General features: G+C 48.7%; 1 protein-coding gene across 6 annotated transcripts in view; it reads left to right on the top strand.

Moving 5' to 3' along the window:
• The window catches only part of CROCC2 (ciliary rootlet coiled-coil, rootletin family member 2), a 468,757-nt gene that overhangs the window by 349,099 nt on the left and 105,260 nt on the right, over window positions 1-14,398 (top strand). For all 6 annotated transcript variants that reach the window (XM_063915774.1, XM_063915775.1, XM_063915776.1 and 3 more), the window contains 4 exons: window positions 631-869; window positions 3,217-3,376; window positions 3,894-4,061; window positions 9,937-10,288. In XM_063915774.1, coding sequence (XP_063771844.1) covers window positions 631-869; window positions 3,217-3,376; window positions 3,894-4,061; window positions 9,937-10,288 — 919 coding nt within the window. The remainder of the gene's footprint in view (window positions 1-630; window positions 870-3,216; window positions 3,377-3,893; window positions 4,062-9,936; window positions 10,289-14,398) is intronic.

Raw genomic sequence — 14,398 nt, 5'->3', positions numbered from 1 at the left:
GTCGTTGCCCAGCGACAGCCGTCACCGGGCAATGACAAGACGAGAGAAGAAAGTGATCGCTGGCACGATCGCAAGAAGATTGACAGCGGGGAGGCGCTCCGGGGCAGATACTCACCGTTTTCCGGGCGTGGAGATCCGACCGCAGGCGTGACCCGGCGTTTGGAGGGCGGATGTCTGACGTCAATCACCGGGACCTTCATCGCTGGATCCATCGCACAGGGTAAGTAAGTCTGACCCTGGTTTTGTTTTGCAGGAATCTTTTTTATTATAGCAGGGCTGCACAAGCGATCGCAGCCCTGCTATGCTAAAATAGACTCCCCCATAGGCGGCGTCAGGTTAATCGCATGAGCAGCAAAAAGTTGCTATGTGCGATCAACTCGGAATGAGGGCCAATGTACATACAACTCCAGGTACAAATGCATCTAATGTGCAGCGCATCAGTTCTACAACATGACACATCTTTAAGGCATCTGCACTTACTGCACATGCGATTCTAAATCCATCCCTTTGTGTGTAGAATCTAAAAGTATTATGCTTGAAAAGCAAATTATGATCTCACTACTTGGGTATAGATTGTAATAGCAAATGGACTATTGTAATTGTACTTAGCTAAGGGTCACTCCAATGCAGGTGGAGGAGCTGAGGACTCAGGTGCGCTTAGCAGAGGATGCCAGAGACGGCTTGCGCAGGGACATCATTGAAATACAGCGGCTGCTGCGAGAGGCGGAGGAGACCTGTGAGGTGCAGAGGAAGGAGGCTCTAGAGTTACGTAGAGATCTTGGAGACCTGACTCGTGAAAGAGAAACTCTGCATAAGTCTAATACTGAACTGAGAGCATCCATCAAGAAAACAGAGACAGAGAGAAGCAGGTGAGGTTTGCAACCCTGAGAATCCCAGCTCTAAGACCTTAATCATGTGCTTGTTTTCTGCTTTACTTCCTCAGCATTCTTTACTTTGGCTTTATGTAATGCTCTCTTCTACAGTGAGCTATAGCCACATAAGGAAATTCTCACAGTAGATTTGCTTGCATGTGCCAGACTTAATACACCTTTACATAATACAGCATACAGCAGATTAAATTACTTCAAGTTCAAGTGGAACTTCATCATAATATCTCCCAAATGTTATTATATAAGTAAAATAGTATATAACCATGTCAGCTGCTCTGAAACAGTAAATTAAATGTATGGAAGGCCGTGAACTTCTCCCAGTTGCTTGTCATGGTCTGTGGTAGTAACTCGGAAAGTCAGGAAAATATGGGCCTGGTTCAGTCCTGGTGCACTGGCTAATTGGTCGTGAGCGATTGATGTGTTTATATCTGCATATGCGCAGGAGCTGCGCTGCACATGTGTGGATCTGGTCCTGCATCATTTTATGCAGTACAGCTGCAGACGTCCTATGGTTAACATTCTGCAGTCATTTGGAGGCGGGGAGGGAGACTGTTGCCTAAAGCGGCAGTGTGCTGAAGCCATGATGTCTGGCAAAACTGTGCTTCCAGGGCCCATAAAGCTGCGTCTGAGGACACAGTTTCACTGGCCCTGGCATCATAGGTTTGCCGGGCATCCTAAGTAACGAGAGGATTTCTGAGGTGTCTCACACCCTCCAACATTTTACACATAAAAATCGGTACAAATTAGAAAAGTGAGCGTGGTCACGGCTAAAGGGGACGTGGCCACGCCCCTTTCCCTATACTTTCAATGGAAGTTTGGAGAGCAAAAAATCGGTACAGACCATAAAAAAAAGGTACTGTACCTGCTAAAAAGGTACAGATGGAGGGTATGGTGTCTGATGCTGATGGTCAGGATGTTGATCCGATGCTGCTTCTTAGGATGCAGGCAGCGGATCAGGGAAGACGGCGCTGGGCGTCATTTTACACAAGACATCTCCTTCGACCTTTGCATATTGTCACTCGGCTGCTGCTTACAGGCTCGGACTGGCCCACAGGGGTACAGGGGAAACCACCGGTAGGCCCCCCTCCTCTAGGGATCAGGTTCTAGACTGTGCACTTGAATTATATATTATACATATGTTACCTTATACTGCACAGGATTATGATGTAGTCTCTACATTACATTGCTATCATCAATCTGGCACATTATCATGCATGCACTAGCATTAATTACTATATAAATTATCAAGGAGTCCAGACCAGGTACTCTATATTGGTTAGCCAAACCTCTGTGGTGGCTGGCCACACCCCCTATGGAGGCTGGCCACACCTCTAATCATGGACCCCTACAACTGCATACCCCTGGTGGGCCCTTCATGCTCCAGTCCGACACTGGCTGCGTACAAAGACACAGTGGCAGTGACATTTGCGTCCACTTCTGAATCAGACCTTATGTCTTATAACCCACATGACACAAGGTGCCTGGATTCTCCTGCAGGAAGGAGACAACTCTACTTACTGTGTGCAGAAAATTAACAAAATAATTAGCAAATCGTCTCTTCTTTACTAGGGCTACACATAATAAAAGGCATGGAACTCCCTTGTGAAGAGTATGAAACCTATATGTGGGGACTGTGCGGCAGTGGCACAAAGCAGTTGCATCCTCCCTACTTTATATAGATTGTGAGACAGTCACATGACATATGGTCATACAGTATGCCAAATAATATTATATTACACACCAACTAGTGCAATACTATTTCAGTAACATCAGGCTGGCAAATATCAGAATAGGGAGCTTTCCAATATTTATATTCTACCAGGATACACAAGACAGTCATACCCTCCAACATTTTACACATAAAAATCGGTACAAATTAGAAAAGGGGGCGTGGCCACGGGTAAAGGGGGCATGGTCACGCCCATTTTCCTATACTTTCAATGGAAGTTTGGAGAGCCAAAAATCAGAACAGACCATAAAAAAAGGTACTGTACCTATTAAAAAGGTACAGTTGGAGGGTACGGACAGTTCATTAATGGAATTGGTGAAGCTTACACAGGTAAACGACCCGCCCCCGTTTTGAAGAACAGTGCATGGTGCTGCCCCCACTCCGGCCCCGCAAACACTGCAGCATGTCAAGTCATGCTGCAGCTGACAGGGGCCTGCAGGCGACATCACAAGACCCTTTCGGCACTTGCCCGAATATCGTAACTGTATGCAAACCAATGGGTTTGCGACTTTGCGTACAAATATGATTCAGGCCTGTTGTGCTTAAATTTGTGCTGCTATTAGTAAAGAAGTAATGTCATTGCCACCATTCTTCCAGCTTGCAGATGGCAGTAGAGGAGAAACAGAAGCGCATGGCTGTGCTGCAGGAGACAAAGTCATGTGCGGAGCGGGAAACGGCACAGCTGAGAAGCAGCCTGCGCGAGGTGGAGCGTTCACACATGGAGGCCCGCAGACAGCTACAGGAGCTGCGCAGACAGGTAATGCCAGCGCCTCAGCATTACAGTACAGATACTACTTACTCTATTACACATATACTATATGTAACCAATCAGTACTCAGCTTTATCACTAGTGCTTCTTTTCTGTCATGAACACTTTATATTGGACATATCATCTTCCAGTCACTTTTTTATATACACTACTATAAGTTCAGTACATGAGACCCCCTGGGTAATCATAACTAAACTGCTTTAGAACATCATTAAACTTGTTCAGAATGAATTTGGCTTTGGGCATGGAGGCTTGCTTCACTCGCCACAGGTTACTATGTGTTCTTTGGCAGTTTAGTTATGGTAGCCCCGTTGTTCCCATGTTCTGAATGTGAGCCCCATATTATTAATGTTACCTCACATTGTCATGTTTGGCCCAGGATGTTATGTTATACTTACAGTAGTTTGTTGGTGTATGAAAGCTTAACGGTCATTTTTACAAAGGGAGGGTTAAATAATAAACACAGACAATTTACTCCGCTCATCTTTCCTACAACTATCCCCAGGTAAAAACACTGGGTGGAGAGAGCAGCCAGAAGGAGCAGGAGGTGGCCGAGCTGCAGGCCCGGATTCAGCAGGAGGAGCAGAAGGAGCAGCAGAGTCGCAGGGAATCCTTGGAACTGAGACAGCGTGTAACGGAGAGCGAGGCTGAGAGGGAGGCTGCACGCAGAGAGGTGGCGTACCAACAATGCACTGTCATATATCATATGCTCGCTTTGTGCGTTCTCTTTGTCTTTGCAGAGTTTATGTGTGATTTCTTTTTTTTGTTTGTTTTTTAAGAATTATTCTATAATAATAGCATTAGATGGTTGTAATTGCAAATGTATAAATATAACTTTATCTGTTCAGGTTTAATGTCCACTTTAATGAAACATAATTTCTCTAACGTCCTAAGTGGATGCTGGGGACTCCGTAAGGACCATGGGGAATAGCGGCTCCGCAGGAGACTGGGCACATCTAAAGAAAGCTTTAGGACTATCTGGTGTGCACTGGCTCCTCCCCCTATGACCCTCCTCCAAGCCTCAGTTAGATCTCTGTGCCCGAACGAGAAGGGTGCACACTAGGGGCTCTCCTGAGCTTCTTAGTGAAAGTTTTAGATTAGGTTTTTTATTTTCAGTGAGACCTGCTGGCAACAGGCTCACTGCATCGAGGGACTAAGGGGAGAAGAAGCGAACTCACCTGCGTGCAGAGTGGATTGGGCTTCTTAGGCTACTGGACATTAGCTCCAGAGGGACGATCACAGGCCCAGCTTGGATGGGTCCCAGAGCCGCGCCGCCGGCCCCCTTACAGAGCCAGAAGGCAGAAGAGGTCCGGAAAATCGGCGGCAGAAGACGTCCTGTCTTCAACAAGGTAGCGCACAGCACTGCAGCTGTGCGCCATTGCTCTCAGCACACTTCACACTTCGGTCACTGAGGGTGCAGGGCGCTGGGGGGGGGCGCCCTGAGACGCAATAAAAACACCTTGGATGGCAAAAAAATGCATCACATATAGCTCCTGGGCTATATGGATGCATTTAACCCCTGCCAGAATACATAAAAAAGCAGGAGAAAAGTCCGCGAAAAAGGGGCGGAGCCTATCTCCTCAGCACACTGGCGCCATTTTCCCTCACAGCTCCATTGGAGGGAAGCTCCCTGTCTCTCCCCTGCAGTCACTACACTACAGAAAGGGTTAAAAAAAGAGAGGGGGGCACTAATTAGGCGCAGTATTAACTATACAGCAGCTATAAGGGGAAAAACACTTATATAAGGTTATCCCTGTATATATATATAGCGCTCTGGTGTGTGCTGGCAAACTCTCCCTCTGTCTCCCCAAAGGGCTAGTGGGGTCCTGTCCTCTATCAGAGCATTCCCTGTGTGTGTGCTGTATGTCGGTACTTTTGTGTCGACATGTATGAGGAGAAAAATGATGTGGAGACGGAGCAGATTGCCTGTAATAGTGATGTCACCCCCTAGGGGGTCGACACCTGAGTGGATGAACTGTTGGAAGGAATTACGTGACAGTGTCAGCTCTGTATAAAAGACAGTGGTTGACATGAGACAGCCGGCTACTCAGCTTGTGCCTGTCCAGACGTCTCATAGGCCGTCAGGGGCTCTAAAGCGCCCGTTGCCTCAGATGGCAGATATAGACGCCGACACGGATACTGACTCCAGTGTCGACGGTGAAGAGACGAATGTGACTTCCAGTAGGGCCACACGTTACATGATTGAGGCAATGAAAAATGTTTTACACATTTCTGATAATACGAGTACCACCAAAAAAGGGGTATTATGTTCGGTGAGGAAAAACTACCTGTAGTTTTTCTGAATCTGAGAAATTAAATGAGGTGTGTGATGATGCGTGGGTTTCCCCCGATAACAACGGATAATTTCTAAAATGTTATTGGCATTATATCCTTTCCCGCCAGAGGTTAGGGTGCGTTGGGAAACACCCCCTAGGGGGGATAAAGCGCTCACACGCTTGTAAGGGCTCTACCTTCGCCTGAGATGGCCGCCCTTAAGGATCCTGCTGATAGAAAGCAGGAGGGTATCCTAAAAGGTATTTACACACATACTGGTGTTATACTGCGACCAGCAATCGCCTCAGCCTGGATGTGCAGTGCTGGGTTGGCGTGGTCGGATACCCTGACTGAAAATATTGATACCCTAGATAGGGACAGTATATTTTTGCCTATAGAGCATTTAAAAGATGCATTTTTATATATGCGTGATGCACAGCGGAATATTTGCCGACTGGCATCAAGTCTAAGCGCGTTGTCCATTTCTACCAGTAGAGGGTTATGGACACGTCAGTGGTCAGGTGATGCGTATTCCAAACGGCATTTGGAAGTATTGCTTTATTAAGGGAGGAGTTATTTGGGGTCGGTCTTTCAGACCTGGTGGCCACGGCAACAGCTGGGAATTCCACGTTTGTACCCCAGGTCGCCTCTCAACATGAGAAGACGCCGTATTATCAGGCGCAGTCTTTTCGTGGACAAGCGGGCAAAAGGTTCCTCATTTCTGCCCCGTGACAGAGGGAGAGGAAAAAGGCTGCAGAAATCAGCCAGTTCCCAGGAACAGAAACCCTCTCCCGCCTCTGCCAAGCCCTCAGTATACGCTGGGGCTTTACAAGCAGAATCAGGCACGGTGGGGAACCCGTCTCAATGAATTTCAGCGCGCAGTGGGCTCACTCGCAAGTAGACCCCTGGATCCTTCAGGTGATATCTCAGGGGTACAAATTAGAATTCGAGACGTCTCCCCCTCGCCGTTTCCTACAGTCGGCTTTACCGATGTCTCCTTCTGACAGGGAGACAGTTTTGGAAGCCATTCACAAGCTGTATTCCCAGCAGGTGATAATCAAGATACCCCTCCTGCAACAGGGAACGGGGTATTATTCCACACTGTTGTGGTACCGAAGCCGGACGGCTCGGTGAGACCGATTCTAAATCTAAAATCTTTGAACACTTACGTACAGAGGTTCAAATTCAAGATTGAGTCACTCAGAGCAGTGATTGCGAACCTGGAAGAAGGGGACTACATGATGTCTCGGGACATCAAGGATGCTTACCTTCATGTCAAAATTTACCCTTCTCACCAAGGGTACCTCAGGTTTATGGTACAGAACTGTCACTATCAGTTCAGACGCTGCCGTATGGATGGTACACGGCACCCCGGGTCTTTACCAAGGTAATGGCCGAAATGATGATATTCCTTCGAAGGAAGTGAATTTTAGTTATCCCTTCCTTGGACAATTCCCTGATAAGGGTAAGATCCAGGGAACAGTTGGAGGTCGGTGTAGCACTATCTCAGGTAGTGTTGCGGCAGCACGATTGGATTCTCAATATTCCAAAATCGCACCTGGTTCCGACGACGTGTCTTCTGTTCCTAGGGATGATCCTGGACACAGTCCAGAAAAAGGTGTTTCTCCCGGAGGAGAAAGCCAGGGAGTTATCCGAGCTAGTCAGGAACCTCCTAAAACCGAGCCAAGTCTCAGTGCATCAATGCACAAGGGTTCTGGGTAAAATGGTGGCTTCCTACGAAGCAATCCCATTCGGCAGATTCCACACAAGAACTTTCCAGTGGGACCTGCTGGACAAATGGTCCGGATCGCATCTTCAGATGCATCAGCGGATAACCCTGTCACCAAGGACAAGGGTGTCCCTCCTGTGGTGGTTGCAGAGTGCTCATCTTCTAGAGGGCCGCAGATTAGGCATTCAGGACTGGGTCCTGGTGACCACGGATGCCAGCCTGCGAGGCTGGGGAGCAGTCACACAGGGAAGGAATATCCAGGGCTTATGGTCAAGCCTGGAGACATCACTTCACATAAATATCCTGAAGCTAAGGGACATTTACAATGCTCTAAGCTTAGCAAGACCTCTGCTTCAAGGTCAGCCGGTGTTGATCCAGTCGGACAACATCACGGCAGTCACCCACGTAAACAGACAGGGTGGCACAAGAAGCAGGAGGGCAATGGCAGAAGCTGCAAGGATTCTTCGCTGGGCGGAAAATCATGTGATAGCACTGTCAGCAGTATTCATTCCGGGAGTGGACAACTGGGAAGCAGACTTCCTCAGCACGACCTCCACCCGGGAGAGTGGGGACTTCACCCAGAAGTCTTCCACATGATTAAAAACTCGACAGGTATTGCGCCAGGTCCAGGGACCCTCAGGCAATAAGCTGTAGACGCTCTGGTAACACCGTGGGTGTACCAGTCAGGGTATGTGTTCCCTCCTCTGCCTCTCATACCCAAGGTACTGAGATTGATAAGATGGAGAGGAGTAAGCACTATATTCGTGGTTCCGGATTGGCCAAGAAGGACTTGGTAACCGGAACTTCAAGAGATGCTCACGGAGGATCCGTGGCCTCTACCTCTAAGAAGGGACCTGCTCCAGCAAGGACCCTGTCTGTTCCAAGACTTACCGCGGCTGCGTTTGACGGCATGGCGGTTGAACGCCGGATCCTGAAGGAAAAAAGGCATTCCGGATGAAGTCATCCCTATCCTGATCAAAGCCAGGAAGGATGTAACCGCAAAAACATTATCACCGCAATTGGCGTAAATATGTTGCGTGGTGCGAGGCCAGTAAGGCCCGACGGAGGAAATTCAACTGGGTCGATTCCTACATTTCCTGCAAACAGGAGTGTCTATGGGCCTGAAATTGGGGTCCATTAAGGTTCAAATTTCGGCCCTGTCAATTTTCTTCCAAAAAGAACTAGCTTCAGTCTCTGAAGTTCAGACGTTGTAAAAGGGGTACTGCATATACAGCCTCCTTTTGTGCCTCCAGTGGCACTTTGGGATCTCAATGTAGTTTTGGGTTCCAAAAGTCACATTGGTTTGAACCACTTAAATCTGTGGAGTTAAAATATCTCACATGGAAAGTGGTCATGCTGTTGGCCCTGGCCTGGGCCAGGCGCGTGTCAGAATTGGCGGCTTTATCCTGAAAAAGCCCTTATCTGATTTTCCATTCGGACAGGGCGGAATTGAGGACTCGTCCTCAGTTTCTCCCCAAGGTGGTTTCAGCGTCTCACCTGAACCAACCTATTGGTGGTGCCTGCGGCTACTAGGGACTTGGAGGCCTCCAAGTTGCTAGACGTTGTCAGTGCCCTGAAAATATATGTTTCCAGGACGGCTGGAGTCAGGAAATCTGACTCGCTGTTTATCCTGTGTGCACCCAACAAGCTGGGTGCTCCTGCTTCTAAGCAGACTATTGCTCGTTGGATTTGTAGTACAATTCAGCTTGCACATTCTGTGGCAGGCCTGCCACAGCCAAAAATCTGTAAATGCCCACCCCACAAGGAAGGTGGGCTCATCTTGGGCGGCTGCCCGAGGGGTCTCGGCTTTACAACTTTGCCGAGCAGCTACTTGGTCAGGAGCAAATACGTTTGTAAAATTCTACAAAATTGATATCCTGGCTGAGGAGGACCTGGAGTTCTCTCATTTGGTGCTGCAGAGTCATCCGCACTCTCCCGCCCGTTTGGGAGCTTTGGTATAATCCCCATGGTCCTTACGGAGTCCCCAGCATCCACTTAGGACGTTAGAGAAAATAAGAATTTACTTACCGATAATTCTATTTCTCATAGTCCGTAGTGGATGCTGGGCGCCCATCCCAAGTGCGGATTGTCTGCAATACTTGTACATAGTTATTGTTACAAAAATCGGGTTATTATTGTTGTGAGCCATCTTTCAGAGGCTCCTCTGTTATCATGCTGTTAACTGGGTTCAGATCACATGTTATACGGTGTGATTGGTGTGGCTGGTATGAGTCTTACCCGGGATTCAAAATCCTTCCTTATTGTGTACGCTCGTCCGGGCACAGTATCCTAACTGAGGCTTGGAGGAGGGTCATAGGGGGAGGAGCCAGTGCACACCAGATAGTCCTAAAGCTTTCTTTAGATGTGCCCAGTCTCCTGCGGAGCTGCTATTCCCCATGGTCCTTACGGAGTCCCCAGCATCCACTACGGACTATGAGAAATAGAATTATCGGTAAGTAAATTCTTATTTTGTTGTGGTTATTTCTACTTTATATGGTATATAATAAGGATAGCGGCTGACATATACCCCTTTGGCATCTCTTAGATCTCATCTCTACAGCAGCATCTCTCAGCATTAGAGTCTTCTTCTCGCCAACGTGAGAAAAATTTTGAGCAGAGACTTAGTGAGAGCCGGGCCGGAGAGAAGCGGCTGCAGGATGGGTGCAAGTCACTGCAGGAACAGCTACAAAAGGGAACCAGCGAGGCAGCAGATGTCAGACTTCACCTTGGAGCATGTGAGACTCGAGTGAGAGCACTTGAAGCCGAGCTGAGCAAGATCCAAGCGGCACGCAGGGAGGCAGAGGCCCAGCTAAATGGCGTGTACTCAGCATTACGATGTACTCTGGGCTTCAGAGGTCGCAGCCCATCGCCTCGTAGAGCTGTCTCTCCCAGTAAAGGTGAGTGCCTTCACCACAGAGCGCAGCAAATGACAAGCCCAATGAGCATAATGTATGTAAGTGAATGAGAGGCCAGACATACAAAATGTACGCACTATGGGTGGTATGCTTATGCGGGATGTAATTAGCATCCCGATGGTCACAATACCAACAGTGGCATTCGTACTGTCAGAATCCCGACACATTCTGCCGGTAAGTATTAGGGTTAGGCTACGGGAGGTCAGGGTTAGGCTGCGAGAGGGGTAGGTTAGGGTTAGCCTGCAAGTGGGGGAGGTTTGGGTCAGGATAGATGCTAGAATCAAGTGGGCTAAAGGACCTCTGACGTCAGAGGGAGGAGTCACGTCACCAGGGGGAGGAGCTAGGCCAGCGGGATAGTTCTATCACTATCCACGCCACCAATTACTTCCTTTAGTAACCCGGTGGTGAGCGAAGCGAGCCCGCGAGGGTACATTTTGTGTACCCTGTTCGGGCATGGCTTCTCCCCCTGTTGACGTCAGATTTCCTTTCTCCAAGTTGATTCTAGGCATAACCTTTGGGTTAGGCTGCAGGAGGGGGAGGTTAAGGTTAGGCTGCAGGAGGGGAAAGTTAGGAATAGGCTGCAGGAGGGGGGGGTGGGGGGTTAAGGTTAGGCTGCAGGAGGGGAAAGTTAGGAATAGGCTGCAGGGGGGGGGGGGTTGTTAAGGTTAGGCTGCAGGAGGGGAAAGTTAGGAATAGGCTGCAGGAGGGTGGGGGGGTGGGGGGTTAAGGTTAGGCTGCAGGAGGGGAAAGTTAGGAATAGGCTGCGGGGGGGGGGGGGTTAAGGTTAGGCTGCAGGAGGGGAAAGTTAGGAATAGGCTGCAGGAGGGGGGGCGGGGTGGGGGGTTAAGGTTAGACTGCAGGAGGGGAAAGTTAGGAATAGGCTGCAGGAGGGGGGGGTGGGGGGTTAAGTTTAGGCTGCAGGAGGGGAAAGTTAGGAATAGGCTGCAGGGGGGGGGGGGTGTTAAGGTTAGGCTGCAGGAGGGGAAAGTTAGGAATAGGCTGCAGGAGGGGGGGGTGGGGGGTTAAGGTTAGGCTGCAGGAGGGGAAAGTTAGGAATAGGCTGCAGGAGGGGGGGGGGTGGGGGGGATAAGGTTAGGCTGCAGGAGGGGAAAGTTAGGAATAGGCTGCAGGGGGGGGGGTGTTAAGGTTAGGCTGCAGGAGGGGAAAGTTAGGAATAGGCTGCAGGGGGGGGGGGTGTTAAGGTTAGGCTGCAGGAGGGGAAAGTTAGGAATAGGCTGCAGGAGGGGAGGTTAAGGTTAGGCTTCAGGAGGGGAAAGTTAGGAATAGGCTGCAGGAGGGGAGGTTAAGGTTAGGCTGCAGGAGGGGAAAGTTAGGAATAGGCTGCAGGAGGGGAGGTTAAGGTTAGGCTGCAGGAGGGGAAAGTTAGGAATAGGCTGCAGGAGGGGAGGTTAAGGTTAGGCTGCAGGAGGGGAAAGTTAGGAATAGGCTGCAGGAGGGGAGGTTAAGGTTAGGCTGCAGGAGGGGAAAGTTAGGAATAGGCTGCAGGAGGGGAGGTTAAGGTTAGGCTTCAGGAGGGGAGGTTAGGAATAGGCTGCAGGAGGGGAGGTTAAGGTTTGGCTGCAGGAGGGGAAAGTTAGGAATAGGCTGCAGGAGGGGAGGTTAAGGTTAGGCTGCAGGAGGGGAAAGTTAGGAATAGGCTGCAGGAGGGGAGGTTAAGGTTAGGCTGCAGGAGGGGAAAGTTAGGAATAGGCTGCAGGAGGGGAGGTTAAGGTTAGGCTGCAGGAGGGGAAAGTTAGGAATAGGCTGCAGGAGGGGGAGGTTAAGGTTAGGCTGCAGGAGGGGAAAGTTAGGAATAGGCTGCAGGAGGGGAGGTTAAGGTTAGGCTGCAGGAGGGGAAAGTTAGGAATAGGCTGCAGGAGGGGAGGTTAAGGTTAGGCTTCAGGAGGGGAGGTTAGGAATAGGCTGCAGGAGGGGGAGGTTAAGGTTTGGCTTCAGGAGGGGAGGTTAGGAATAGGCTGCAGGAGGGGAGGTTAGGAATAGGCTGCAGGAGGGGAGGTTAAGGTTTGGCTGCAGGAGGGGAAAGTTAGGAATAGGCTGCAGGAGGGGGAGGTAAGGGTTATGCTGCAGGAATGGAGGGGAGGTTAGGGTTAGGCTGTGGGATGTGGTAGGTTAGGGTTAGTTACAGGGTAAGGGTAAGCGTTACAGTACTTAAAAAAAAAAAATGTTTCCGGATTATGACAATTGGGATGCCACTGTCAGTATTTTGACCGTCGGCATCCTGTCGGAATCCCATACTCAACCCACTTACACTTATATAAAGGTTGAGTATCCCATAGCCAAATATTCCGGAATACAAAATATTCCAAAATACGGACTTTTTTGAGTGAGAGTGAGATAGTGAAACATTTGTTTTCTGATGGCTCAATGTACACAAAGTTATTAAAAATATTGGCTAAAATGACCTTCAGGCTGTGTGTATAAGGTGTATATGTAACATAAATGCATTCTGTGCTTAGACTTAGGTCCCATCATCATGATATCTCATTATGTTATGCAATTATTCCAAAATACGGAAAAATCCGATACCCAAAATACTTCCGCTCCCAAGCATTTTGGATAAGGGATACTCAACCAGTACTAAATAAACTGTGAAATCCTAACATCTTACTGGCTTATCGCTAGTTATAAGATTATGGTTTATGCTGCTTTTGATATTCATGAAGGTGTTAAATAATGTCATGTTTGATTTGGGCAGCAATAGAGCTGTTGTAAACCCGCAAGCACCAATCCTTAAGCTTATTAAATGGGACTTTGGATAATTTGACAAGAATATAGCTCACAATGACCTTTGAACAGATTACTATAAGCATGGAACAGACCGAGGGGTATATTTACTAAAATTCATATTTTTCCGAATGAGGTTAAAGTTCAAACACGAATGACATCGAAAGTGTAAATTTGCAACTTTTTGAATTTATTACGACTAATTTACTAAGCTGTCGTATTCTGCATTTTCGTATTTACCGATGTCGATGTCATTTGTATTTTTTGGCAGTGTTTTACGGGAGTGAATTGTAAAACACTGCCGACTTTAACACAATGAATCTCGGTCGGATCTGTGAGATCCATGCTGGGCTTCATTGTGCACCTTTCGTAAAAAATAAAACATTTACCGGTCCTGGTTAAAAAAATATGGTAAAAAAAGTGACAGGGGTTCCCCCATATTTAATCAACCAGCACCGGGCTCTGCGCCTGGTCCTGGTTCCAAAAATACGGGGGACAAAAAGCGTAGGGGTCCCCCGTATTTCTGAAACCAGCACCGGGCTCCACTAGCCAGATACATAATGCCACAGCCGGGGGACACTTTTATATTGGTCCCTGCGGCCCTGGCATTACATACCCAACTAGTCACCCCTGGCCGGGGTACCTTGGAGAGTGGGGACACCTTCAATCAAGGGGTCCCCCCCTCCAGCCACCCAAGGGCCAGGGGTGAAGCCCGAGGCTGTCCCCCCCATCCAAGGGCGGCGAATGGGGGGCTGATAGCCTTTTTGTCAAAATTTGAATATTGGCCCTCATTCCGAGTTGTTTGCTCGGTATTTTTCATCGCATCGCAGTGAAATTCCGCTTAGTACGCATGCGCAATGTTCGCACTGCGACTGCGCCAAGTAACTTTACTATGAAGAAAGTAATTTTACTCACGACTTTTTCTTCGCTCCGGCGATCGTAATGTGATTGACAGGAAATGGGTGTTACTGGGCGGAAACACGGCGTTTCAGGGGCGTGTTGCTGAAAACGCTACCGTTTCCGGAAAAAACGCAGGAGTGGCCGGGGAAACGGTGGGAGTGCCTGGGCGAACGCTGGGTGTGTTTGTGACGTCAACCAGGAACGACAAGCACTGAAATGATCGCACTGGCAGAGTAAGTCTGGAGCTACTCTGAAACTGCTAAGTAGTTAGTAATCGCAATATTGCGAATACATCGGTCGCAATTTTAAGAAGCTAAGATTCACTCCCAGTAGGCGGCGGCTTAGCGTGTGTAACTCTGCTAAATTCGCCTTGCGACCGATCAACTCGGAATGAGGGCCATTGTTTTTAGTAGCAGTACTGCAAGTCCCAGCAAGCCTCCCCCACAA

Source organism: Pseudophryne corroboree, chromosome 4 (genome assembly GCF_028390025.1).
Source record: "Pseudophryne corroboree isolate aPseCor3 chromosome 4, aPseCor3.hap2, whole genome shotgun sequence".
Lineage (NCBI taxonomy): Eukaryota > Metazoa > Chordata > Amphibia > Anura > Myobatrachidae > Pseudophryne > Pseudophryne corroboree.
Note: the sequence above shows the minus strand (reverse complement) of the source record. Positions and strands in the feature narration are given on the sequence as shown.